Source organism: Halictus rubicundus, chromosome 5 (assembly GCF_050948215.1).
Source record: "Halictus rubicundus isolate RS-2024b chromosome 5, iyHalRubi1_principal, whole genome shotgun sequence".
Classification (NCBI taxonomy): Eukaryota; Metazoa; Arthropoda; class Insecta; order Hymenoptera; family Halictidae; genus Halictus; species Halictus rubicundus.
The window spans coordinates 8093216-8120433 of record NC_135153.1 but is presented as its reverse complement, the minus strand read 5'-3'; the positions used below and the strand labels follow the sequence as shown (position 1 = coordinate 8120433).

Below are 27218 nucleotides of genomic sequence, written 5' to 3'. Positions count from 1 at the left end.
AGTGTCTTCCCCTATAATGGGACATTTCCGTAATCAGGAGAATTAAGTCTATAACTCTGGAAAATCTTAACTAAATCTGGAAAATTTCATTTAAATCTGGAAAATCTCATGTAAATCTGTGTACGAGTAGCATACGGTGAAACTTCCACAATCGATCGAAAATATTGTTAAAAAATACAAAATGAATTGTATGCTTTAATACGTGTAAATTGTGTATGTTATTTTAATGTTACAATGTCGGTACTGTTTCAATTTGTACAGGACAGATGCAAAGAATGAGATGTAGCGTTCAAAAAGCGTTGTTATTATCATCAGGGAAGCTGAATGTGACACGTGTGGGAACTAAAATTCCCCTTATTGAAGTACTTACATCGCGATTACTCATTGCACAAAGTAGAACGATTGTGCTATTAACATTCGTACGTATACATACGTATATGATGATGATAGATACGAATACAGAAACAAAATAAACATACATTAGTTTACTTACGCTGTTATTCCGTCTGAAGAACGGATAAAATGTAGTTCTTCTTTTTAAACGATTGTTGAACTCGCTCAATAATTTCAACAAGTAGTAAGCACTGGTTGCTCCACGCTACGAACACTAATTCAAAGAATAACAATGTAAAACTATGTTCGATGTTTAAGAAATGCACATGTAAACACATATATTCGCGGAGGAAGTCACAATCAGTTCATATTTTCGAATATTTTTGCATTACAATAAGGTCACTGTGATCACTTGAACGATGCACGTATATGTAATGTAAACTTGTATGTATTTAATTAACAGACAGTCAACGATTTAGGAATGAAATGGAATGAAAATTGAATTTCGTTACACGAATATCGAAGATGTCCTAATTGTTGGAACACACCGAAATTAAAATCTTCCAGCGTGTTGAAATGTGCTGGAGCGTGCCATTAGTCACCGACTGTCACTACACATTTCAGACACGATGCGGACGGAGCAGGATCGTAGCTACCGTCCTGTGAACCTGCGTCACTACATCACCTATATAAATATGGTTATACGTATTCGAATCGTTTGTCAAAATGAATGCTGAATAAATAACAAATACCCTCTTTTTTATATGCAAACCAACAATAAAACCAGCTCTTGATTAGTCGCAATTCTACGATAGAATCATACTATTTATAAAATCATCAAATGAAAACCTGGTATCTAATTATCATTTTATCAATTGAGAGATAAGCACAGGGATTATATGGAACGTTTATGTCTGATTGTTGGAACATTCGTATTACATTTTCGTAACAAATAAAATTATTAATGTTTAATTGAAGAAATTAAACGTTCAACATTTTTCTACGACAATAAAGTTAGGATCATTGTGAAAATGATAATCAGCTTGGAGTGCTTGAATAATATGAAATGTTTCACCTGCGATTTTAAGATTGCTGGAAACAAGGAAGATCCACAGCAACGAATACGATTGGTGGAACAGCGCGGTGGCGATGAGAAGCTTGTCGCCTTGTCGCGTCGCCTCGTCGCGTCGCCTCGTCGCGTTGCCTCATCGCACGACTGGCGCAGACTCGCGTCTGTCGATCTTCTGAAAATCTATACTACGCGACTGACCGCTATTCGAGAGTCCTTTCACCTTTCCGTTGATTTTAATCAACTAAACATTATGTTTTCACGAAAATAAATAGTAACAAAATTATTACATAAATTACTGATTCTCCAGATATATGTAGACACATTTGCTCTACTGTGCATTGTATGTACGTATATATACTGTGGCTCACACTGAAAATCACTCACCTGTCTGCTTTTGTAAAATCCACTAAATACAGATAAAAGTCGTTGGAAAAGGGAAAAGAAGTATGATAATAATTACGAGTTAACTGGTCATCCCCAGTTTAAAAATTGAAAAAGTTTCTACTGAAAAACAATTGACTATATTTTTCACTTTAGAGAATCCCGAAACGTTGCAGCTGAACGATTTTTAGTATGGCCTAGTTTTCCTAGATTGTTGTATATACAATATTCGTGGAATAATGTTCGTAAAACGTGTTTACACAGGTTATACAGGGTGTTCGAAAAATATTGTACTTAGAGGGGGGGGGGATTCCTGAGGCCATTTGGAGTCATTTTTTCCTGTGTGAAAATGTTCTCCGCGGCTTTGTTAACGAGTTATTCACGAAAAACACGGACCAATCAGAGAGCGGTCCTGCTGAGCGTGGCGATAGCATTGGTCGAGTCGGAACCTTTGTTTCGATGAAACCAAAAACGTTTGTATCTTGTTTACACTTCCATGCTTTGTTAGAAAGTAATTATTGATTTTTCAAATTTCCACACCAGGCACATGCACTTTAAACTTATCCATGAAATGATAATACCGTTAAAAATAAATATTTCTGATACGCGGTGTAAAAGTGTTCATGCAATACTTAATACCAATAAAGAAATTCAACACACGCGCTTATCCATCAATTTTTCTTTAACATACATAACTTTATTGCATTAAAATAAAAGTATATTACAATCCATACGAGTTTCTTTTAGATGTGCCTCATAATAATGTGCATTAAAAGTTATTTTCATAAATTAACAATTCCAATTGTTTGAAAGAGTTAGTTTTGCATGTATGGTACATAGAGATAATATAGAAATTTTCGTACAGATATTTAGAGGTATCTACATTTTCAATTAAAATCAAAGTCACTTTCTGTGGTTGAGATATTTTGTTCGAGCGTGCTATCCGTATCAGTGTCTAACAAAGATTTGATTACATCCTTTCCTTTCTTCTTTTCATTTGTCGAAGGTAGTTTCTCGCTTTGATCCTCGTCAACTTTTTCCAAAATAACTTCTTTTCCTTGATTTTCTGAATCCTCTTGGTGTTCTGTATACTCTTCGCTGCCCTCTTGTTTGGTTTCGTGTTCACGTTCTTGTGGAATTTCTTCCTCCTTAGACTCATACTGTTGATTTTCATCTGCTACAAATTCTTCATTAGAATCGTATTGTTTGTTGTAAGTAGAAGAATACTTTTGATTTGTATCCTCTTGATATTGTACATTCGGATCATTTTCGTAAGTATTTTCAGGGTTATTGATATATTGATCGTATTGTTCGCTCGTATACCCTTCGTACTGTTCATTTGTTTCTTCTGGATATTCTTGGTTAGCGTATCCTTCGTACTCTTCCTTTTTATCATATTCGTAAGATTCATTCTGGTCATAATTGTATTCCTCGTTTAAGTTCGAATATTCTTTTGCCTGGTCAGATTCTTTATAATCTTGATTACTACGCTCTTCATCCAATGTAATATCTGTTGGCTCATTATCTTCATTTATATCGAGCTGGTCATTACTTTCATTATATTTTTCATCGTTGTTGCCGTCGTAATCTTTTTGTTCGATGTATTTACTATCCGCTAATTCTGCATTTTCGAATATATGCTCCGTATTCGATAATTCTACGTTGTAAGACGTGTTTTGGGTGTTTGGCAATTCTACATTTTGAAGCCTGTTCTCAGTATTCAAAGAACTTGCATCTTCTTTCTTCGATGCTCTTAATTCTGAAGCAAAAATCTCATTGTCTTCGTCCTTTGTTTCGCTTACTTCGAAATATTCATTATTTTGCGATTGTAACATACCGTTTGTGTCATTTAATGTTTCTTCTTGCACAGGTTCGGAATCTCGTGCTTCATGTTTGTCGAGTTGAATGCCTCCATTGTGTGATTCAATTTGCATTACTTTGTTCTCATCCGATGCAGGCTTCTCGACAATTAAATCCTTTTCCACGGTTTGGTCTTGAGTGTCGTTAGTCAAATCTATTTCTTTTATTTGTTTCTCGACACTGTACAAATTCCATGGTTCCAGTTCTTGGCTGACACTAAATAAACATTGCTCCAATTCTGATTGATCCGCGATGTAAGTTCTGTTATTTTGGCTAGAATGGATAGAATCCTCTATCTGTAATTCGGGTAGACATTGTTCACGTTGCTCCTGAGCACCGTCGATGCAAGCAAAATTCTGATTTTCCGAATTTTCAATATTTTGATGCGAATCTAATTCTGGCTCGTGTAACGCAATATCGTTGCTAATTCTGACTTTTGCGTGCGGCATTGATGTTATGTGTCCTTCGTGCGCATCTGAAATTTCAACACGATTCCTTTCAGATATCGGCGTGCAACTTTGCATAGTCCGGCGTAATTCGTGATCTTTTTGTTCGGCTTGTTCAACGCATTTAGTCCCGTTCATGTTCATCGTTCTAGATACAAGATTCTCCGCAAGCTCTAACACTTGTTTAACTTTGTTCGTAAGGCTTTCGTCTAATTTATCTCTAGTAGACGTTTCCGAGTAATTATTTGATACAGTCGCATTAGAACTGTCACTGTTCGCAACTTGCCGGTAACAATCTTCCTCGTAACTTTGCTTATCAAGGTCATGATGAAGTTTTCGTATTCTATCAATATATCTATCAAACTCGCTGTCTGTTGTCATTGACACTTTATCTTCATCTTCTTCCGTATGTGTTTGCTTCGTACCCTTTGATAATTGTCGCGCATTCACATGACTTGTATATCTTGGAAAGGCATCGGTAATGTAATTCTTATCCTGTCCATTATTGTTAAAAGAGTAATTCCGGTAATTTGCATAGGGGTTCGCATTTAAATTTAAAGATGTGTTCAGTGAAGGTGTATCGGACATATTACGATTCATACTTTTCGGTGCATTTTGAAAATTGCCATTTTTCATTTCTCTTGGTAAATGATCGGATGGTATTTTATTACTTTGCTGCAATGGAAATGATTGCATACGTGGTGGATTAACGGGATACTGCAAAATCGATTCTGGTGTTTGAATTTGCGACATATCCAGAGGCTTATTACCATTAATATAGTAAGGCATTGAGAGATGTGGCATGGGTCGTTGCGTGTTCGTGTTCGCATATAGACTTTGTAGCTTTGGATCGGTTTGAAAGTCACGGACCTCGAAACGTACATTATTATCATACGTTTGGCGTTGTTGAAAAACTGGTGACGATAAATGAAATGTTGGTAATTGTTCGAAATCATGCTGTAAACGTTTCGGATACGTTTGTAAGACACTCTGATCATTGTTTATTTGTTGACTAGGCGTTTTCAAGTCTACAGACAAACTGGAGTCAGTTGGTTGATAATTCGACCAAGATGATTGCAGCGGCAAAGTACTTTTTGCTTCGGGGGGTAAAGAATTTCTTTGCTCCGTTCTCATGTTCTTATCACTCTGTTGACCAGATATATCGTTGACGCCATCTGTATGAACTGTGCAAATTCGGCGAAGATAAGCTTCATAATGTTTCTGAAAAATAATGAAATATTCTATGTCGTAGCATATGTATATTACTTATCATATGATTTTAATACTACAGGGTATTTATCAATTCGTAGTACAATAAAAGAAAGACTGGGTGAAGTTCCGAAAATCGGTCAAATCGGATTGAGCACAAATTTTGCACATAGCTAACCGATTCAACATTTTCTACCTGATCCAACCCGCGTAAAGTAATAACATGTTCAGTAACGGCACCTAATCCAAGCGTTGTGCCGGTAAGGTAGAAAATCTTATGTCGGTAAGGTAGAAAATCATTCTAATATTATAAACAAATTTTTTCGAGCCGTCAAAAATCCTTTTGGGAAACATGTTTGTACTGCAAAATAAGGCTATGTACAAAATTTGAGCTCAATCCGATTTGACCGATTTTCGGAACTTCGGCCCCACTTCTTTTTAATCAAATTGCAAGAAATGAAAAAAACTCACTCTAAGACTGTTAAGCCTATCTGTTCTTGCTGTCATCAACGCAAGACTATTGTCCACTCTATCCAATGCTTCCAGAAGTTTATGATTCCTTTCATCAGTCGTACGTTGTTCCTCTAAAAACTCTATATATCTAAAACGCAGGCGATTTATACACGTATTGTGCCTGAAACATCAATAATTTTATAAATAACTCACTGTGACTAATCCTTCATTCAAACTAACCAAAATGGATATTTAATAAAATTTGGTTTTTTAACAATAAATTTAATAAATGTGTGTTGTATTAACAACTTTTTCCGAACTTGTGTAAATTAATCCCCCTACCGCGTCGGTAGTGTATCTTTCATCTTTCCCGAACGCTTCGACTCTCCGCGTCTCTTTCTTTCTCATAGGCTGTCCTTCTTTGCGTCCAAAACTTTAATCGTTCATTACACAAGTTCAATTCAAAAGTTCAAATAGTTATAGGAACAATATTAAAGTTTTGGGAGAATTTCATCTCGTTCGGGGCAACAAACAGTCACAAACGTCTCATGATATGACCGTTTGTTGCACCGAACTATCGAAAAAATTTGTTCTTTTACAGTCACGTCGAAATCCAGCTGACCGTTTGTTGCCGTTTGAGCTCTTCAATTATATGTAACAAAGATAAAGGCTTTCGCTCAGAAGAATACGCAGGACTTTTTCAGATCATTGAAAGCTGAAATAAATTTCGCCATAACCAACTCCTTTTGCATAACATACAACTTTCAGTGGAGATTCAAGGTGATTCTCTCGCCGGTGGTTTCAAAAGTAACTTATCAATTTTCATGAATTTTTTTCAAAGTGATGGTAAATACGTCTTACGTTATAATTATTTTTGTGATTGATTTAGCTAGTCTTTTGTCATAAAGAATAATTTTTTATTTCGTTTCTTCTATATGGCCCACACTAAATGAATGTTTAACATCTCAGAATAGACTAAACAAAAACACAAGATGATTCTTAATCAGTATGGGTGTCGTTATCGCCCCGAACCAAAAGAAATAACTTATCTTGAAGAATGGCAAAATGGCGAATGCTTCAATTGCATATTCCGAAATTTTATTCCCTTTTCGGTAATTTTCTGATAAAATGAATATAATAATTCAATGTAAAAACATAATTTTTGCAATACCGTGTAGTACGTGGAATAGTTTGTTAAAATTTCAGAGCAATTGGCCATATAGTTTTGAGATTTTACCTACGTCACGTGAAAAAAACACATTTCGAGAAAAACGTTTCATATTGACACCGCTACTCCTGAAATCGTCATAATTTTGTCATTTCAATTAATTTGAACATAATATTTTGGGAAGGAATTTTTAAGGTTCTATATTTTTTAAAAATCCACAAAAAGATCAATTTTTTACCCCTTGTACATGGGACAAGCCTCTTACAGGGGGATTCTCGTGTAACAAGTACAAAAATTAATTATTTTTGCGATTTTTTTATAGAAACTATTTATATTATCGAAGTCAAACTTTTTAACATACAAGTGTAGGTTTATACATATAAATCTATGACTGACGCGAGTACATGTTCTATTTTGTCAAGGTCGTTCAGTTCCGACCGGCAGTTTTTTATTTTCTCCGATATCTGTACACCACGGCAAAGTGATTTACAAAAGTTCCGTTTAAATCAATAAGTAGCACCAACGGTTTCACCGGTCAGTTTTATGTTCACGGAAAAATCAGTTTTTTCTTCAAACGCTACCACGAAGAAAATATGTAATATCTATTCGAAGACTGCAGTGCTACGAATTGTAACAATATCTATGCAGTTTTACCCTGTTCGAACGATCGATGGTTGTTTACTGTCTACATACCTATCTAGCGCATACTTGTAGAGTGTAGTATACAAAGCATGAATATATCCAAAATAAAATGTGAGATGATGGTTATGTTCATATATATTACCGACGACATTCCTTAAAAGTAGGTTGCCTCTGAATCAATACATAATCCACTAAATTCTTTTATATCATTGTTACGCAGCAAAGAAATGAAATCAATAGCACTATTTGTCAAATACGTAAAAGATTCGAATTGTGTTTGCAAAGTTTAGGGAATTATTTGCAATATTGCTATTTGAAATTGAATTCTTGAACAGCTTCTGTTCTAATTATTACCTGTATTATTAATCGAAGCAAGAAAGTTACAAGCAATTTAATTTGAAAAAAAAAACACTTACCTGTTACGAGATTCTTGTAACAGTACTTTGAATCTTTCTTCTAATCTTATCCTCTCTTCTTCGCTGTAACGGTCGCGTAACACGTATGTGTACAATAATTATGATAATAAGCTTACCATATAATATTCGTTACACATCCATTCGATGTACTTACCTTTTTCGTAATTTTTCTTGCAATTCCAACATTTTTTTATAGTAATCGTGACTGTCGTAAAACGATGTCATGGTAGGTAGGTATATAGCTTAATTTTGAAGTGATCCAAAAAATTGGTGCGTCAATTGTTTCGATTTTCGATACGGTGCGAACAGCTTTATTTAATTTAGAGCCTTTCTAACAAAGCTTTCGTAAGTGAACCTATGGGGTTGTAAAAGAGAAAGATCTTGCAGAAACATTGCACGATATTTCGCAAATAAATATTGTTTCGAAGTATTGTATGTGTTCGTCATACTTGAGAACCTATTTAAATGATTAAAGAAATTAATTACATACACACAAACACAAACGTCACATAACGATATTTAAGAAAAAAAACGTTGATGTAGCGGCAGAAGAAAGATCTTTCTTTGTGCCGACACAATGAACAACTGTTCTATTTGACGTCGTTCGACGCAACGGTACGGCCGAGGGTGTATCAGCAGGTATCCACACGCAGGTGTTGTCCCTCCTGGTACGCTAATATTGCATGTACCTGCTATGATGATGAAAACCCATGTATACTGTAACCACTCTCTGTGCTTATACAATTATACTGTAGTTATTTAGATATTAGACAATTAGACTGTATATACATATACAGTCAGTATAAAAAGTATTCGTACACTGTTTAAAAACGAATAACTTTTTAAAATGTGCACCAAACGGCTTGAATTTTTGTGAGATGTTAGAAGAATTAGTTTACTAACTAATGTGTAAATAATTATTTTTAAATTGCTATTACTCGAAATTACGAAGAAAAACGTAAAGGTCGTAACTTTTAAGTTTCGTATCTAACATATAAAAAAAAACTCAAGCCGTTTGGTCTAATTTCGAAAAAGTTATTCGTGTTTAAAGGGTGTACGAATACTTTTTACACTAACTGTACTTCTACGGTCTTTTAAATATAATTTTTCACTTAAAATTAACTAACTTTATATTAGCTAAATTAAAAATAGACTTCCTATAATTTGTTAGTCATTGAATCATACCATAGATGTTTTACAAAATGACAAAGTATTTTATAAAATGTAATTCTCGAGTTTGTCCTTCGCGTGTCAATCGCTCATCTTATGTCCTATATGTATATTGCAGTCCACATGTACATAATATATCTACGTATGTAGTATCTAAATTACGAAAATATTTATAAAATAGATCACGGATGTCATATATTTTCCATGTATATTTGTAAATTAATTTTCATTAGGATAAACAATTAGAAAATTATATATTTATATTTATGATATAGTTAAACACAGTTCTTTTGCAATTTTACATTATGTGGAATAAAAGACAGAAATTCTATTAAATATCAAACTAATTATCGATTAACTTATTATTACTATTACCTATTGGATCCAATCGAATTCGCTTTAAAGTGACTATTAATAATTTTGAAAATAATTATGTTCATATTTTTCTATTAGATATTGTTTATTTTCATTATAAAATATGTTTTATATTTGCATAAAAAGTACATAAAAATGTTTACAATAGACATATTACTGGTTAATGAAACTTGTTGAAACATTAATATATAAGAATTTAATGTTTCTTCAAAATTATATTTGTTTGCATTTTGGATTTTAAAATACATAAAACTATTCATTTAAGATCAAACGTACTGGTATAATTTCTTTTAATCAACATTTTCGCAATCCTTAACATATGTTGCTGATAAATGGTCATGTAGATCTGGTGTAGTCACAGTAGCCAAACATAATGTATGTTGCAAACAATTTTCAATAAGTCTAAATTCTCTGTGTAGCTGTTAAAATTAATATTCAATTGTACATTGTGAATATTGAATTACTTCTTATTTATTATATTTAATTGTACCTTGGTAACTTTAGGCTCCCTTGCCCCTGCTGTTGGTACCTGTACACTGGTGGTTTGCAATTTAATAACTTCATTTTCAACTATGCCTTCTTCAATGGTTGTAATACCACGATTATGTGACACTATTAGAGCCACTTTGTTTGTATCAGGTATTATTCTCAAAAATCCCATTTCATAATGTATTGGCTTCTTGCCATCTGCATACCAACTCCTTGCAATATAGTTCAACATTGGCTGACCTATTGATCGAAAACTCATTTCTTCACAATATTTAAAAGTTTCGATTGTCGGATACTTTCCAACACCAGGTTTTTGAGTTTTCCATTTACCCGTTAACCAAGCTATTGGTTTAAGCGCTTCGTGCATTGGTAATTTAAGACTCATATCTACGAAAAAAATGTTCATTAGAGGGTAATTATACATGTCTATACATAAAAGTAGAACAATATTTCATTCAAATACGTTTATCAGGCAACTAACCTATATGAAGGTAAAGAATATTTTAATTGTAAAAATAACTTATAATTTGTCACTTTTATCTCTTTACAGATATTTGTACTTCTTTTATTTTTTTCCTATTTGTCATAGTATTTTTTTTTATATTCTTTTTGAAAGTCAGCATAAGTATATATACGTCGAAATTAAAATTAAAGAGATATAATTATATAATATAAATAAAAATAAAAGTACCTTCACACCTTTCTAAGAATTATACTAATTTTTAAAAAGCCGCGTCTTCTGAACATATCAATATGGCGACTATAATGAGCAAATTCGAGTAATTTATACTACACGTATCTGTTTGTAAATAAGTACACATTTTATTAGTTTTACTAGCCTACAGTCTTACTAAATTACATAATATTAATTATCAGTAAAATTGAATAGTATTTTGCGTTATTTCAAAAACAGTTCGTACAATGCATGTCAAAATGTGTGCAATGTTTGTGAAAGTATTTCATGATTAATATTTATAACATCGTTCGATACATTACAGTTTGATTTACATATGTGTGTACGTTACTGTAATATTACATATTTTACAATATTTGATCAATTAGATAATTAAAAGTTTTACATATTTTCTAGTGTGGGTTATAAAACTGATACACTGCAAACAGTTTGAAGAATTTAATCTCATCAATAAAAAGTGTATAACTTATTGTGTACATTGAGCAATTATATTTGATTTGTTAAATATTGGTGCTTTCATATGGTACACATACTTCTTTTGAAGTGACACATGTTTTGGTTTTAAAGTAAAAGTACTATTTTTGCAAAATATTTGTATATGGACATATGGTTTTTGTATTATCAGTCCCTTACAGTATGTAACAAACATAATTTTTGTGTGTATATATATATATATATTTTGTTAGAATTATGGCAATTTCAATCAATGAAATATGTGAAAATACTAAACTGGCCCGTGAAATGGCATTGACTGGAAATTACGACACGTCTGGAGTTTATTACCAAGGTGTTGTGCAGCAAATCCATCGATTACTTGCAAGTATTGCTGATGCTACACGGAAAGCTAAGTGGCAGCTTGTTCAACATCAAATTGTTCAAGAATTTGAAAAAGTAAAGGCTACATCCAATACCTTACAACTTTTTAAAGTAGAAACTCATGGAGAAAGACTACTTGGTATTATTATTATCGTTGTTCATAATGAATTTACATATTTAACACAATAAAAGCATTTGTAAAAATAAAATTGAAAAATTAAAATTCTTAGGAACACCATGTTTATCTTTCGAAGAACCTACAAGAGATCCAAATTTGTGGACTTTTAATAATTCTGATACATCTTGGAGCCAAGCTCCAGTAAGAGATCCAGATGTATGGCCACCGTTAACTCCTACAGAACAAAAGTAAACCACATATTTTTTTTAACTTATAATACTACATTTCAAGAAAAGCCTAGACATTGCAAATATTTACTACACAACATTATGGAAGATAATAACATAGAGAACTCCATTTGTAGGAACATTAGACCACTAAAAAATCAACCAAAACAACAAAATCGGACCAGCGTACGAAAATCAGTTGCTACAGGGAAAAAACCAGATATGAAACCTGTTAAAAGAGATGATAGAAAAGTGTCGAGAAAGGATGATATTAGTAAAGTTAGTTGGTTTACTTTTTCAGCACAGAGGAAATATATGTACATGATGCAATGATAATCGTAATATACAAATATTTTTCACAGGAAAAGTCAGAAAATGAAAAGGTCGATATAGAGGTAGAGGAACGCAAATTTGAGCCATCTGGAAATGATAGGGATCTAGTAGATTTACTAGGTACAGTACATTATGATACAAAAGGGAACATCCTATATAATATTCTTTTGTAAGCATTTTCTTTATGTTGATGAGCCGATCAATATTTTGTCATCAGTAATTTTGAGATGTAATTGAACAAACAACAATAGAGTAACTGAATCTTATGTGAATATACTATTTGTGAAAACCAATGTTCAAAGTGAAATCCATCAGCAGTAATACACTGTTCAAACATCATAATTGTAATGTAACTGTGACTCGGAAAATTCATGAATGTTTGAAAAAACATTGCAATCCATGATCGGTCATTTGAAGCAGTGATGTTCCTTTAGCATGCTAACTATTAAACAATTTATTACCTAAATTTAAACATTAATTTATATGGTAAGAATAAATCTTTGTAAAGTAAATCAAAATTTGATTAGGATTTCTTGTGGCTTTGGTACATGCTGGCATAGTAATTAACATGTTAATATTTGTATTAATAATAATCAACTTAAGTAACTTACATCTAATGTTATAGAAAGAGATATTGTTCAAAAAAATCCAAACATTCATTGGGATGATATAGCTGATTTGCATGAAGCAAAACGGTTGTTGGAAGAAGCAGTTGTTCTTCCCATGTGGATGCCAGACTTTTTTAAAGTATGTAAAATGTGTATACGCATATAGTGTACAATATCATATCATTATATCAATGAATATTTTACTTTTAGGGAATTCGTCGTCCCTGGAAAGGTGTACTTATGGTTGGACCACCGGGTACTGGGAAAACGATGCTTGCAAAAGCAGTAGCGACTGAATGCGGAACAACATTTTTTAATGTATCATCTTCCACGTTAACGTCAAAGTATCGGGGAGAATCAGAAAAACTTGTTCGTCTCCTTTTTGAAATGGTAAATATCACTAATAGTAAAACTTATTATCATTTCCATCGAAATACATGTATTTGACACAGAAATTTTCATTTGTTACACTTATTTCCAGATGAAATTATTCTTCTATAACATTTTTGTCTTATCACTTCACCATGCGTTATCACGCGTTTCACAGTATTTTACTAACAAAAAATTTATAATCAAACTTTCCTCAAAATTTACAAATAATTTTATTTACTATTTGGTAAACGTTTTCCGTTTTTACAGATAGAAAATTTGGGTATAAAGTAATAGTTGCATGCTGTTTGAATAATAATTATGCAATAATAATTTTTATACAATTTTTTTTATACATTTCTATACAAGTATTAAATTTTAAACAATAATTTCTAATAAAATATTTATTTTTACTAAAACAGAATTAAACTCGGTGTAATTGTAATAGATGGAAGAAAAGTTGATTTTTAAATGTATCTATTTATTCAACATTGAAAGAGCTTATTTGATTCTGAATTTATTAAACTTCTTTGGTTCAATATCTAAAAGATTAAGCGTCTTTTTTAATAAAATCAGAGTAAATGAATAACAGAATAAAGATTGACAAAGAAAAATGTGTATAAATTTGTAAAATTAGTTCTTATTTTATTGTATTGCTCAAAATTGTATACTTTCTTCAATTTTATGAAATTTTTACATGTATTGTACATATAAATGTATTTATGTAGGCCAGATTTTATGCACCTAGCACAATATTCATAGATGAAATTGACTCTCTGTGCTCTAGAAGAGGATCTGAATCTGAACATGAGGCTTCAAGACGGGTGAAGTCTGAACTTTTAGTTCAGATGGATGGTATAAGCTCAAACAGGTAACAGTGTCTTAGTAAGGAATGTTTATTGTATGCATACAAGGTTTGTCCGGAGTGCACCTGTGTGTACTATTGCAAAAAATGAGTATTCATCATTTAGGGGGAACCTTTATGAGTAGTTCTGATAAGCAGTAAGGCCCTGCTGATCTTTAGTCAACAATAGATACACAATTGTTTTAACAGTCCAAAATCGTGAGCCCCGCATTTTAGAATGATCGAACATGTCGAGCAAAGAATCGCCTGCCCATTCATCGCAAGTTATCCAGCAATTTCTGGTGAAATACTGGTAAAGTTCTGACTCCGTGGTTTCCTGCGATTTTTGACTGTTCCCCAAATTGAAAAATCCTCTGAAAGGACGAAGATTTAAGGTCATAGAAGACATTAAACGAAACACGACGAGGCAACTATTGAAAATTCCGAAAGATGAATCCGGACAGACCTTGTATATTACATAACTGTATACTCACGTATTACATGTATATTATACGTATCGATAAAGTGATAATAGCATAGCATCGATTACAATTGTATCCTAACATAACATAATTTAATGGAATATTAATATTCTTCAGTGAAGACCCGAGTAAAGTGGTAATGGTATTAGCAGCTACAAATTTTCCATGGGATATCGATGAAGCCCTACGCAGGCGTTTAGAAAAACGTATATATATACCACTACCAAATCGTACGTTTCATAATATAAGTATAAGTAACATAGTTATAAGTTTGTATACATTTTGTGTTATTTATTTTAATGTCCATATATGCTTCACACAGATGAAGGTAGAGAAGCTTTATTGAAAATTAATCTGCGTGAAGTAAAGGTGGATTCTTCTGTAAATTTGGCAGATATAGCAAGGAAATTAGAAGGTTACTCTGGAGCAGATATTACAAATGTTTGCAGGTAATTATAATTAATATATGCCTTATTTCAAATTTCGAAATACTGAAAATATTTTATGTATTCTCTGTAGAGATGCGTCTATGATGTCAATGCGGAGGAAAATTGCAGGATTAAAGCCAGATCAAATTAGACAATTACCAAAAGAAGAATTAGATTTACCTGTATCTGCCTCAGATTTTGACGAAGCTGTAGAGAGATGTAATAAGAGCGTTTCGCAAGAGGATTTGGAAAAATATGAAAAATGGATGAGTGAATTTGGCTCATCTTGATAACATTCTATTAAAAACAGAGTAAAACTTCGTAACATTTTTTTGTTCAAATTAAAACTGTTTATAACTGTTTACTTCTGTTTATCAATACTAATATGCGTTATGCGATTAATTGCTTTTTATACATATATTAATATCTGAATTGGCTTTTAAAAATTACGTTCTTCATTGATGTGCATTGATTTCAGATTTGAAAGATATTTTTTATATTTTACGTATCACTTTTTTCAAATAAAAATTCTTTCCTAAAGCTTTGTTAACAAAACTTTTAAATAGGTGTACTTAAAATATCGTTGATTTGATAACATTTTTTTCACAAATGATTACAGTACTGAATTGTTTCTTTAGGAATAGTATATTTAAATTGTATTTTAGTGTTACTTATATCAGAACAAATTAAATTCAAATGAAAGTATTGCGAATTTTTAGCATATCTGGCATATCTTGTATTTACGTACTTTAAGTGTTATATCATGAAATCTTTTGTTCTACCATCTTTCATTATATTTGTTATGAATACAATTTGTTTATTACATATTCTTAGAATTAATTATAACATTCCGCACATTGTAAACTTCGATGAAAGATTTTAAGATATTTTATTTAAAACCCTACTGATATTCAAATTGCATTTATAATTCCAAGCGAATCAAATGAAACGATAAGGCTGTGTCAAACTTATAATTAATATGTGAAACGAGCTGTGTAAAATGTTATTATATGTGACAATTTCACTGTAACGTATTCATTCTTTGCTATTCTTATACTATATCTTAGAAATTCTAATCTAATTTAAAGTTATCAGTGTGCATGTTATCTTTAAAAGGAAACACAGCATAGCTCCAGATGATCAAGTCGCCAAGTTCATAAAACGTAATTACAGGGAGCAGTATGAACGATTTTGCTAATATTTTCTTTGTTAACCATTCACTACTGTCCCTCCATAGAGAACGAAAAGAGATGATAGGGATGTTAATGCTAATATAAGTTAGTTGATGAAGTTACTGTAAGGTGTGAATAATGTGTAGAATATAAATGTTTTGCAAATACATCATAAATCGTTATCTACACTTTTTAAAACGAATAAGACAGTTTGTTTTGTTTTATTATGATTATATTCCTTCAAATATTAAAATTACTAATTTTTCGAGGGTAATATATTGTGTGTGACTATAACAAAACTTTAATGTAGAGTTAATAATAAGAAAAAAAGTTTAATTTTAATGGTTAATGTTAATTTTAATTGTAATGTTTAATTTAAATTTTATAATAAATAGTAATAAAGAAATGAATTAAAAACGATAAGCGTGCTTTGAGATTTATTTCCTCCATTCGCGTTTCATATCACTTCCACATTTAAAGAGCTCAGGGCAACAAACGGTCAGCTCGATTTAGATATGACTTCCCACTTATAGTTTTTAATCTTCGGAGCAACAAACAGTCACAAACGTTTCATGACATCGCGAGGAACCTTTTGGGTTCACAATTGGGTGTACAGTTAATGCCGGCGAGGCAACTCGAAAACTTTGAAAGTTTATAACTCGACTACGGCTTGTGCAAAATATATGCTTAGGTAGTGTTTTGAAAACATCTCAAAAGTAGCTATAAGAAACTGGAATGAAGAATATAGAGTTCCATTTACAAACTTAAATGAGACTTTCACATTTAATAACCTTCACGATAACTTTCATCTGAAACATTTTTCTATCTCTCTGATGTTTATAGAAATAATCACGTGTACACATATAAAACCAACATACTGTATATGTTTTATACAATTTTCGATTATTTGTAATTGATACAATATGTTACAATGTAATGATTTTTTATAATGTAAGGAACATAATAAAAACTACAGTGACTTCTCGATATATGTCAACAACACGGGTCTTGCCAGCTTCGTGTATCGTCCAGGCCTTGGCGACATAAATAGAGAAATCACTGTACTAATGTATAACTTTAATGCTGAATACTTTTTGGAGCACAACCTTCTTTTCTTAATTGTTTGGTTTCTTCATCAATATTTTTTGAATCTTTTGGTGCTTTATAATTTGCAACATGATCAACTCGTATTGTCCTTCCTAAAATCTGAGATATATAATTAATGCTACCACTGAATTATGTCAGTTAACACATTGCTGACTGTTCACAAGTGTACTTATGCTTCCATGTCCAAATGTTACTGACTTGTCCTAAGCTAATGTTCATATCATGTTTCCATTTGTGAACATTGTTGAGCAGTTACTAATAACTCACATTTACACTTATCTTAGTTCATGTAATTATTGGTCTAAAAGCAATGTACAGTTTTAAAAGAGTGCTTTAGATTGTTTTCCGAATTATCTTAGTTAGGCTCAGATTATAATTGGTATGCATGTGTTTTTTTCAACTGTTTGAACAGTATTTCCAGAGATATGATATGCAGTATTTCTGATTGTTTCCATCTATCTTTTAATGTGGCAAAAATTACAAAAAGAATACATTTTGGTAGTGAAGAACTTTTGAGTAAATTATGTGCATACATTTTATTTTATTCTTTGAATTAAAAATTAAAACATAGTTATGTGGAAGATGATATTTCATTGGAAGATAGTAATGAATCTGACATTAGACCTCAAATAAATTTGATTGAAGTTTTTTTAGATGTTTTGATTTCGTATTCAAGTGCACAAATTATAGTTGGCAACATGCGACATGTCTGATTCCAAATTGTTGGTCAGCAAGGTGTTCATTTAAGTAATGTATTATGTGTAATGGAGAATACTCATACCTTAGTACCATTAAAGTTGTCAACAGCTAAAACTGTACTTCTTTGATCCTCGTAACACAAAAATCCATATCCTTTTTGTTTACCAGTGTCTTTATCTCTAATTAAGTTTATATTTACTACTTCTCCATACCTAAGTGAATTTAATATAATTACTGTTTGATAGATTACATTAATCCATATTATTAAAATATGTATATTTTAAATAGATACTGAATTTAGCAAATAATGAATCTTACTGTGAAAAGATGGTTATAATGTCACCTTCTGTCAAATCATATGGTAAACCACCAACAAAAATCCATGCACTATCTCTGTATTGATCGTGCCAAGATGATTTACTGCCTCTCAATAACTCTTGTTCTCCTAGTTTTTGAATATTTTTAACATTTCTAAAACCATTTTATAACAAATTCTAGAAAAAATTAGATAATTGTATTTACATTTTGTAATCAGAGTAATATACTTACGTTAAAGGATTCATTATAATGTATGTATATGATCAGTTTATGCAAAGTATAACAATTTTTAACATGCTCTGCGTATGTACATATTATTTAAATGACGAGATGTGTAGAGACTACATAAAGGTTGCATCCAGTGATGAGATATGGGCCAATGGGGACAGAGAGGAAATGAGAGTGCTCACGCCCGGGATTTTAGTGTCCCCGGTATAGTGCTGCCTCCTAGTCTAGTTTTTAGCCTGGACCACAACCTGCATCATCTTACCTGCATCACAGACGAGGTACAGGAGTAGACCAATCACACCGACGAGATATATATCTCGTCGGTGTGATAGGTCTATTCCTATATCTCGTCTGTGGTTCTGATCTTGGTTAAAAAGATGATATGGGTTCTGTTCCATACTAAAATGTAGATATGGTTCTGTTCCATGCTAATAAATAGCCATGGTTTTGTTCCATGCTAAAAATCAGAGTAGGGGACAGTACTGTATCGGGAACGCCGAAACCCTGGGCGTGAGCACTCTCATATCTTCTCTGATACGGTCTAAGGTGCTTACCTGGAAGCACGTGTGTAAGAACAACATAACCTTAGAGTAATAGACAAATGTATATATAGTGAAGTTACCGAAGTGATTTCATATCATTTATAAAAGTCATCATAATGTGTTTATAATACTTGCCGAAAAATGAGTAATATTATTTTAAAGGAAGCGTAAGTTATTTTGTTGAATGCTTTTATTGAATGTCTTCGATCTTACTTATTAAATGATAATATTCAAGTGTTGTTGATTTCATAAGATTTGAATTCATTAAAAAAAATATGAATAAATATCAAATTAAATTAAAATAAATAAATTAAATAAATCTGAATATAGTATATTAAATTAATAAGTATTTGTTCTTAGAAATTATATATCCAAAGTATAAAGTTAATTATTTGTTTTATAATGTACTATATATAGATAACGGCACGCTTTTGTATTATGTGTTGCGACTTGAATTTTGTATTTTTCATTTGTTGCTTTTGTACAGTGTAAAATCTATGTATTTCATATTAAACATATTAAGTTACCTTGTTCCATAATAGTACAAAATTCCGAGTTGTTATGTTTATACATTTTTATGAAGTATATTCTTTTGTATATTTCTTTTATTTGCATAATTTGTATACTTAAATAATTGCTATCCACCTCAGAAATTTTATATAAACCTAATTGTAGGATTTTATAAAGTATAATATAAATAAATACAACATAATTTAAGAAATGTTTCACTGTATTGAGATAAGACCGATATCCTGTATAATTTAGTTATCGCTTTCTGTGACATAAGTTTCCAAATGTCATTTCAAATTACAGATTTGCTGTTGAAACAAAAAATGGACCATTTTACACCGGAGGAATTGTTCAGGTATGTTACTCCAAGGGTTACATAAGTATAGTAGATAGATTGATGTAGAAACAAACGATTCCACAAAAAGATGTAAGAATCTTTGAATTTTAAGCAGAAACTGACAAAAAGTTATGAAGTTAAGTTTGTAGCTCGTGTGTAGTTAATCGATTTCTATGAAATTTTCAGCATTTGTATAACTATTACAGATTTCTAGAATACATATTTTAAATTTTCGTTATAGGCTCAAATAAGAAAGATTTAAAAACTGCCTGTTTACTGTTAGTAAACCAATGCTTCTAATTGCTAAAGAAGTCAGGTCATTTAGAACACTTTCGTGAGCCAATGTACATAGCTGTCATGATTCTAATAGTCTGCTCATCCCATGCCAAAAGAAATTATTTGCTTATTCAATATAAGTATGAATAAAATCCGTATTAGGTTATTAATCTAGAAAAATTCATATTTTAATGGAATAATACAATCGTGCATACAATCATAATTATGACAAATTATTTTGTTAATATCAATGTTTATCAGTAGCTGTATGATTATCATATTTAAATATTATCAAAAACATATGATAGTTATTAACTTGTTGCGTATGTGAACTTGATGTATGAAGTGAACAAATAATTCAAATACTAATAACTATTCTGTTCGGTTTCTTTCTGGTTGACAACTTGAAGAATATAGTTCTGAGTAAAGCGAAATTAAAGTTTTCGGTATCATACTTGCAAAATATCATAACAATAACTGACTAACACTGAACATCTAATTTTTGTTTTTAAATGAACACAATTTATGCACTGTGCATTGTCTCTTTAAAACAACTATCACTTCGATAATTTTGGGAACTTATAATTAGTATTATCACATTTTCGAAGTTATATTCTTTACGAAAGAAGAAAATAACTAGAATACTCAATTAAATGTATCTTTACTTTTTTTTGCAATAAAACAATCACATAATTTTACATTACAGTGGAGCACAGACGGGCAATATATATTTTGTCAAAAGCATGGTACAGTTTCTGTAGTATCTATACAGAACTGCATAACAGTAATATCCCATTTGCAAGAAACAAATAGCGAAGAAGAAGATACAATTAATTCATTTACAGCAAGTAGTAACAATGTAAACATAATTACACACCACAAAAGTGGTCTTTTCAAATTTTGGAATTGGAAAGGTAATTGAATAGTCCATTACATCTATGTATGTATATTACATTATACAAAATAATTTCAGCTTTGAGGACAAGGAATGGACTTAATTTACAATTGTTTGACTTTTTTTAGATCTCTTTTCCTTCTTTAATTTTCCATAATTTACTCTCTACCTTCCCCAATCATTCGACTACTTTCTCCTCTTTCCTTCCATATAATACTTTCTCCAATGCAAATTCCCGTTTTCAAATATATGATTTTCAACTATTTACATTAACTAAAGTATATGTTACCGTTTTAGATAACAAATTAGTCAAAGTGTGGAAATCCACTCACAAGGGTCCTGTAGTATGTATTGCCTATTGTAGTGAAGAAAATTTAATGGCCTCAGGAGGCAGTGACAGTACTATCAAGTTGTGGGATTTGCAACAACATACTTGCATTCATAACTTAAGAGGAATTCAAGGAGTTATCAGGTATAATATCTACTTAATTATCTCTTCGTTTGCGTTTGTTGTAACAGTGTCTGTACACTAGGGTGGTCCTTATTTTTTAACTTTCAATTTTGACTTGTCTTACCTTCCTAAATCGGGACGTAAATTTGGAAGTAAAAAAGTACTGATCACCTTGAAATCTCTGAAAAAAGTTACCATAGAAAACAAATAACTTTACCACTGCATGTGTCCCCTCAAATATTTCAACTTTGTCCTAAACGCTTTTTTCATAAAATCATTAATAACAGATATTTAGGTGTTTCTTAATAAGAAGAGAGGAGAGGGAGAGAATTAATTTGTGTGTAATTTGAATTGACAATACAAAATAAAATGTTTACGTTTATCGTGATTGTTTTAAATTCATAACTTCCATTCCTTTTTCTTTGTTTTCATCATTTTGTTCCCTAATTCATAATTCTATCATCCCATGTGTGCGAGTGGTGCAGCTGCGAGACGCCGCAGGAGTTGACGAGAGTTATCTAATATAATTTTAGTGTTTTAGATTTTCATCCATCCAGTCAAAAGAACCTTCTATTTGCCGCTGGCGATGATCTTAAAATTTGTGGCTGGAATATATCGTCTGGTAAAAGAGAAATTGCTCTTTCTGGCCATTTCAGTAAAGTTACATCTTTATCATTTCATGCGAACGAGGATTACTTAGTGAGGTAATACAACGAAATTGCACAATTTATAGTATTTGCAGACAAATATATTGTATTGTTGTCTTTTCATGTAGCTCAGGGAGGGATAAAGTATTAATTTTATGGAATATTATCTCACAATCGCCTATACGTGTTTTACCCGTCTATGAAGAAATAGAAGATGCATTTATTATACCTAAAAATGTGTCGTTACCAACAGCTCTTCATGACAAATTGGATGATCATATTTATGTCGCTGCTGCAGGAGACAAAGGTTTGTAGAATTTATAGAGATTATTTCATATTATCATAAGCAAATTCTACATAAAGATTGACGAACAGTTATAAACGCTCGTAAAATGATTAGCTATTCCTATTATGTCCAGTAAGAAGATTAACCTTTAGACTGTCAGCATGATGCCATACGGAGTCACTAATATAATTTGCATTGCCATATAGTAAAATTCATTTTATTCATAATAGGTAACGTTTCATGCTTTATGACTAATGCTCATGCATTAATTTCTGCTTTATTAAACCTTGAGATTCAAACACCTGTTTCTACTCAGCCAGGTTCTTCGAATTAAACGTAGAGCTTTTGCAAGCTGCAGCAGCTTAAAAAAAATGTATCGTTTATTTTCAACTATTTTGTAAGCCTGCAAAATTTCATTAAAATCGAATTCTTATAGTTCATAAGTATTTCTCATAAGAAATTATTTGTCATTGAATTCATTCAATGAATTTGAATGTTAACAGTCCCTTTAGATACCTACAATTCTGGCGCAAAATAAATTGTCGAGTTGGAAAATTTAACTATTATTTTTACATTCGTAAGAATTCTTCTGGTAGCAAAGTGTGTATCATACGAATTTTTACACGTACGCATTAGAATGTTGTCATTTTTTTCGACCTCTCACAGGATAGATGATTTCATTTATTACAGGTGTAGTTAAAATTTGGGAAATGAAAACCGGAAGACAAGTATATGTTCAAAAATGTTCTGAATCGGAAGCAAAAGAAAAAAGAAACATTTCTATTACACGTTTACTTTATAATGAAAATAATAATACTTTTGCTGTGGTTACTGTTGATCACAATGTAATTATTTATTCTTTAGAAACGTTCGAATGCATTAAGCAGGTGAGTTTTACAAGTGTTTACATTTCATTTATACTTGAATACTCGTTCACAGTAATAAAAAGTATCAAAATTTTTACAGTTGGTTGGTTATAGCGATGAAATTTTAGATGTTGTGTACATAGGTGAAAATGGAACGCATATAGCAGTCGCTACTAATTGTTGCGACATAAAATTGTACGATATATCAACTATGAACTGTCAATTATTACGTGGACATACAGACATTGTTCTATCTCTTGCAACAACACCTGCTAATGTCTGTCTATTCCTGTCATCAGCAAAGGTAAGTTTTATAACAATATGATGTGCACAGGAAATGTTAATTTAACTTATTATATAGGATGTCTAATGTAATTCGAATGCTTTGAATACCTAACTCTTTTTTGGCAGCAGAACTTTGAAGGAGGTCATTTATATTTTTTAATCAGTGCCATATTTTTTTTTTATTATCATTGTATGATAATGGAAACTAACAAAATGCTGACAATGTTTCTATAGCAATCTACTAACAAGGAAAGGCCTCGAACGGTTCTAATAATTTTGAAGAACAACAAAAAATTGTAGATATATATTTTTTTAGTTGCGGTAACTCAAGTGTAAGGGGTCATACCATCCTCCAAAGTTTGACTCCTAAGCATAGTCGCCAGATCAAGACTTGTTCCTCCACTCTAATTTCCCTTTCTACCGCGCTATTCTGCTCGCTTCCGCCGCGGCTGGGTCACGTAACGCGTTTCGTTTCTGTCGTACACACTCTGGTACTGGCAGAGAGAGGGTAATTTTTTCCCCTCAATTCGTGCTTCCTCCCCTCATCCGACGACACTGGTCCTAAGAGATAACTCGGAAACTATTATAGATGCCGTTGTTTTCCCAATAATATATGTAATTTTTTATGACAACATTTTTTTTTGTTAATTCAAATATTTCCTTGAAACACGTTAGAGACTATACAATTTTTTGTCAAGAAAACATTTTTCTATCATAATAGTTTCCGAGTTACCCCACTTACGTTTGAGGCCTTTCCTTGTAAGAAATGTTAGTAATCTTCAATAAAATATAATACATATCTTTATAGGATAATAGTATTCGTGTATGGTATATGAATAAAGAAACTTTGAAAGTTTCTTGTATTGCAGCTGCTACTAGGCATACTGCTTCTGTTGGTTCTATTGCAATTTCTCAAACATCATGTAAATTCTTTACTTCTGTTAGTCAAGATTCATGCCTTAAATTGTGGAATTTATCAAACAATTTAGAGTTTGACGGTAATTATAATTTTCCTTAATATCATTAATGTTTATATTATCTTTAATACTATGTTAGATATTTAATAATTGCAGATGGAAATTCTCTAGATGTAGCCCACACTGTTTTAGCTCATCAAAAAGATATTAATAGTGTGACTATTTCACCAAATGATAAATTAATTGCAACAGGGTCACAAGACAAAACAGCAAAAGTGCGATAAGTTAAATTTAAAGCAATGTATATCTAATTTTTTTGCACCAAATGTATATTTTAATTAGAAATTTGTTTTTGCTCTGTATTTTAGTTATGGTCAGCTAATGATCTACAATTACTTGGAGAATTTCATGGTCACAAAAGAGGTGTTTGGTGCGTACGGTTTTCTCCAATTGATCAAGTACTTTTGACAACATCAGCAGATTGTACAATAAAACTTTGGTCACTAACAGATCTTTCTTGTTTAAAAGTAAGTAATTCATGAGAATATAGACATTACAATCAAATAAAACATTAATAGTTATAGGTGGTTATTTTTTTAAAGAGTCATTCTATATGCCAAAATAATATATATATAGATATTACAAAAAATCGATTGTTTGAAGTACAAATTGATTGATGGTTAAGTTTGTGTATTGAAAAGGTATTAGTATAATTTTTTTTAAGTCCAGTAGTACGGATAGTAATGACTTTCTATGGATTTCGGCGATTAAACATATCTATCTCGTGTAATGAATAAAAAGTGCGTTTTAAAAATGTCACATATGATGCTCAAAACAATTTCGACGTAAGCGGTTATTTTTTGCATGATCTGTCACTGTCAATACTCGTGGTAATTAGACTCACTCGTTCCTTTATTGACAATTATCTTAATTTAGTGATATTTTGAATTGTTAATAGTTTGAATACGAAATCTACAGCTATCCAATCACACTTTATTTGTATCTTATTTGACATATAGAATCACACTCTAAAAGGACAATCATCTGCAGTTGAATGCCTTGTATATGTATTATCCTTAATAATTCTAATATTACAGACACTGGAGGGTCATGAGTCCTCGGTATTGAAAGCGGAATTTTTAACACGTGGTATGCAATTAATTACAGCAAGTGGAGATGGGCTTTTGAAACTTTGGAGTATCAAAACATCCGAGTGTTTGTGTACTTTAGAAGAGCACGATAGTCGTGTATGGGCAATAGCTAGTAAATATCATTTGTTTACGTTTTAAATTTAAAGTATCTTATAATCTACTAATATAATACTTTAAATGCAGTTGGGAAAGACGAAAAGACAATAATTAGCGGTGGAAGTGATTCATTACTAATTATTTGGAAGGATATAACGGAAGAAAACAAAGAAAAAACAGTATCAGAAATGAAGCAGCTTGCACTCGAAGAACAACAATTAGCGAACTTACTTCAAGCAAATAAACTAAGTTCTGCATTGAATTTAAGTTTAAAATTGAAACGACCTCTGCAAACATTAATAATTATAGAAAGTAAGTTATGCCTTTATGTTAATATTAATAATATAAGCTTTCTTTAGTATAAACACTATTTAACACCAATTTAACGTCAATTTTCAAGTCTCCATTTTTTTGGAGGGCTCATTTTGATGAGGAAACTTTAAAGAATCCGATCATATTTTTTTTCAAAATTTGAAAAGCCTTGGCCCCTCATCGAAGAAAACGCAAAAAAGAATTCGTTTACGTTTTTCGACATTATAAAGCTAATTATTCAGGTTGAAACGATTTTAATTACTTTTCTCTTCTTTGATACAGGTATTTTAAACAAGAGCAATTCTCAACTTATACAAGCAATTAGTGAGTTAAAACCACCATACAAAGAGGAGTTGCTGAAATGTGCTATCGCGTGGAATACTAACAGCAAAAATTGTCAATTAGCTCAGGTACGTTTACAAATAAAATTCTACTATATAAATTTCTGTAATGACAAATATAATGACTTCCAATTATAACTTGTCTTGAATATTTATTTTCACTTTTTATCGAATATACACTTAGTATTTACAAGTGTAATAATAATAATATGTAATCTTTGTTTAATAGGTTGTTCTAAACGCTCTAATAGTGGAACAAGAGGAATCACATAAAAACTCGGTGTTCGTATTGGAATCCGCAATACCTTACACTGAACGCCATTATACACGAATTACAAAATTGTTGCAAAACCTTCATTTATTAACATATACGCTGAATCGTATGAAACCACATATTAAATCCACCGGAACCGAATAACGCGAAATTAAATTAATTGTAATTATTATAAATTAGTATGAAAATTTGGTTAATTTCCAATAAATTTTCTAATGTAAACATTTAAGAAATTGTGAGTTTAAATTGTAGTTACTTTAAACTATAACTTTATTTCAAATTATAGCCTTTTTGTCATACGTATTCTACTATAGGAGTGCCAACCACAAACATCTAAAAAAACAAATGAAAAGCAGAGAGGGTAGGTGAGTGCTCACGCCCCGGTTTTAGAAGCATGGCAATAAATAACTAAAAAATGACAATGTTCCACTCGATCGTAGCACAGACCCAGACATGATGTCTAGACAATTCTAGAAAAATATAATATTAAGTTTCCTACCGTTCAATTTAAATAAGTTAATTTTTAAAGTAAGATAAATTACAATCAAAGTAAATACTTTTGTCTATACGCATAT

At 31.4% G+C, this 27218-nt stretch overlaps 6 protein-coding genes across 15 annotated transcripts in view; 2 read left to right on the top strand and 4 right to left on the bottom strand.

The window, feature by feature from the left end:
* The window catches only part of Ampdeam (AMP deaminase), a 33684-nt gene extending 32165 nt beyond the window's left edge, over positions 1-1519 (bottom strand). The window contains exon 1 of one of the 4 annotated variants that reach the window (XM_076788000.1): positions 1409-1519. The gene's annotated coding sequence lies outside the window, so the exon portion shown is untranslated. Of the gene's footprint in view, positions 1-493; positions 974-1408 lie in introns of those variants that run through there. The other 3 variants (XM_076787999.1, XM_076788006.1, XM_076788001.1) reach the window with 3 other exon arrangements.
* A 940-nt stretch (positions 1520-2459) lies between these two features.
* LOC143354163 (uncharacterized) lies at positions 2460-8602 on the bottom strand. Of its 2 annotated transcripts, XM_076787988.1 has the most exons (5): positions 8471-8602; positions 8135-8335; positions 7981-8043; positions 5773-5935; positions 2460-5313 (listed from the first exon to the last, which is right to left on the bottom strand). In XM_076787988.1, the coding sequence occupies exons 2-5, from the start codon at positions 8203-8205 to the stop codon at positions 2674-2676; spliced, it is 2937 nt and encodes a 978-aa protein (XP_076644103.1). In that variant the 5' UTR covers positions 8206-8335; positions 8471-8602; the 3' UTR covers positions 2460-2673. The 2 variants fall into 2 exon arrangements, with proteins under 2 accessions (XP_076644103.1, XP_076644104.1); XM_076787989.1 differs by lacking the exons at positions 7981-8043; positions 8135-8335; positions 8471-8602 and adding an exon at positions 6097-6304.
* A 1029-nt stretch (positions 8603-9631) lies between these two features.
* Positions 9632-10745, bottom strand: LOC143354165 (peroxynitrite isomerase THAP4). The gene is made up of 3 exons (XM_076787995.1): positions 10496-10745; positions 10016-10401; positions 9632-9944 (listed from the first exon to the last, which is right to left on the bottom strand). The coding sequence occupies exons 2-3, from the start codon at positions 10397-10399 to the stop codon at positions 9816-9818; spliced, it is 513 nt and encodes a 170-aa protein (XP_076644110.1). The 5' UTR covers positions 10400-10401; positions 10496-10745; the 3' UTR covers positions 9632-9815.
* Kat60 (katanin p60) lies at positions 10398-16528 on the top strand. Of its 4 annotated transcripts, none has more exons than XM_076787991.1 (11): positions 10398-10426; positions 11395-11663; positions 11755-11890; positions 12007-12148; positions 12232-12322; positions 12828-12949; positions 13021-13200; positions 13908-14050; positions 14623-14735; positions 14828-14954; positions 15025-16528. In XM_076787991.1, exons 1-11 carry the CDS (start codon positions 10413-10415, stop codon positions 15221-15223), a joined length of 1536 nt encoding a protein of 511 aa, XP_076644106.1. In that variant the 5' UTR covers positions 10398-10412; the 3' UTR covers positions 15224-16528. The 4 variants fall into 4 exon arrangements, with proteins under 4 accessions (XP_076644106.1, XP_076644105.1, XP_076644108.1 ...); XM_076787990.1 differs by lacking the exon at positions 10398-10426 and adding an exon at positions 10753-10793; XM_076787993.1 differs by lacking the exon at positions 10398-10426 and adding an exon at positions 10835-11026.
* A 439-nt stretch (positions 16529-16967) lies between these two features.
* Positions 16968-18595, bottom strand: LOC143354166 (RNA-binding motif protein, X-linked 2). 3 transcript variants are annotated; one of them, XM_076787996.1, is made up of 4 exons: positions 18461-18595; positions 18230-18382; positions 17994-18123; positions 16968-17311 (listed from the first exon to the last, which is right to left on the bottom strand). In XM_076787996.1, exons 1-4 carry the CDS (start codon positions 18472-18474, stop codon positions 17183-17185), a joined length of 426 nt encoding a protein of 141 aa, XP_076644111.1. In that variant the 5' UTR covers positions 18475-18595; the 3' UTR covers positions 16968-17182. The 3 variants fall into 3 exon arrangements, with proteins under 3 accessions (XP_076644111.1, XP_076644112.1, XP_076644113.1); XM_076787997.1 differs by having other exon boundaries at positions 16968-17304; XM_076787998.1 differs by lacking the exon at positions 16968-17311 and adding an exon at positions 17520-17671.
* A 379-nt stretch (positions 18596-18974) lies between these two features.
* LOC143354162 (transducin beta-like protein 3) lies at positions 18975-26876 on the top strand. The gene is made up of 15 exons (XM_076787987.1): positions 18975-19166; positions 19813-19864; positions 20829-21036; positions 21315-21489; positions 22002-22172; positions 22244-22422; positions 23092-23288; positions 23368-23571; positions 24361-24550; positions 24626-24744; positions 24838-24996; positions 25567-25732; positions 25804-26028; positions 26311-26438; positions 26599-26876. Exons 1-15 carry the CDS (start codon positions 19141-19143, stop codon positions 26785-26787), a joined length of 2388 nt encoding a protein of 795 aa, XP_076644102.1. The 5' UTR covers positions 18975-19140; the 3' UTR covers positions 26788-26876.
* The last annotated feature ends 342 nt before the right edge of the window (positions 26877-27218 follow it).

Excerpts from the sequence above, each read along its gene's own strand:
- LOC143354163 (XM_076787988.1), bottom strand. The coding sequence starts at position 8,205 with ATGACATCGTTTTACGACAGTCACGATTACTATAAAAAAATGTTGGAA. Across the intron at positions 5,936-7,980 it reads TTACAAGAATCTCGTAACAG|GCACAATACGTGTATAAATC; the intron begins GTAAGTGTTTTT and ends TTGATGTTTCAG. Across the intron at positions 5,314-5,772 it reads ATAGGCTTAACAGTCTTAGA|AAACATTATGAAGCTTATCT; the intron begins GTGAGTTTTTTT and ends ATTATTTTTCAG.
- LOC143354165 (XM_076787995.1), bottom strand. The coding sequence starts at position 10,399 with ATGAGTCTTAAATTACCAATGCACGAAGCGCTTAAACCAATAGCTTGG. Across the intron at positions 9,945-10,015 it reads GGGAGCCTAAAGTTACCAAG|CTACACAGAGAATTTAGACT; the intron begins GTACAATTAAAT and ends TAATTTTAACAG.
- Kat60 (XM_076787990.1), top strand. The coding sequence starts at position 10,768 with ATGGCGACTATAATGAGCAAATTCGA. Across the intron at positions 14,736-14,827 it reads ATATATACCACTACCAAATC|ATGAAGGTAGAGAAGCTTTA; the intron begins GTACGTTTCATA and ends TGCTTCACACAG. Across the intron at positions 14,955-15,024 it reads GATATTACAAATGTTTGCAG|AGATGCGTCTATGATGTCAA; the intron begins GTAATTATAATT and ends TATTCTCTGTAG.
- LOC143354166 (XM_076787996.1), bottom strand. Across the intron at positions 18,124-18,229 it reads ATTATAACCATCTTTTCACA|GTATGGAGAAGTAGTAAATA; the intron begins GTAAGATTCATT and ends AAATTCACTTAG. Across the intron at positions 17,312-17,993 it reads ACAACTTTAATGGTACTAAG|ATTTTAGGAAGGACAATACG; the intron begins GTATGAGTATTC and ends TATATATCTCAG.
- LOC143354162 (XM_076787987.1), top strand. The coding sequence starts at position 19,141 with ATGAGTAATATTATTTTAAAGGAAGC. Across the intron at positions 19,865-20,828 it reads ACACCGGAGGAATTGTTCAG|TGGAGCACAGACGGGCAATA; the intron begins GTATGTTACTCC and ends TTTACATTACAG. Across the intron at positions 22,423-23,091 it reads CGCTGCTGCAGGAGACAAAG|GTGTAGTTAAAATTTGGGAA; the intron begins GTTTGTAGAATT and ends CATTTATTACAG.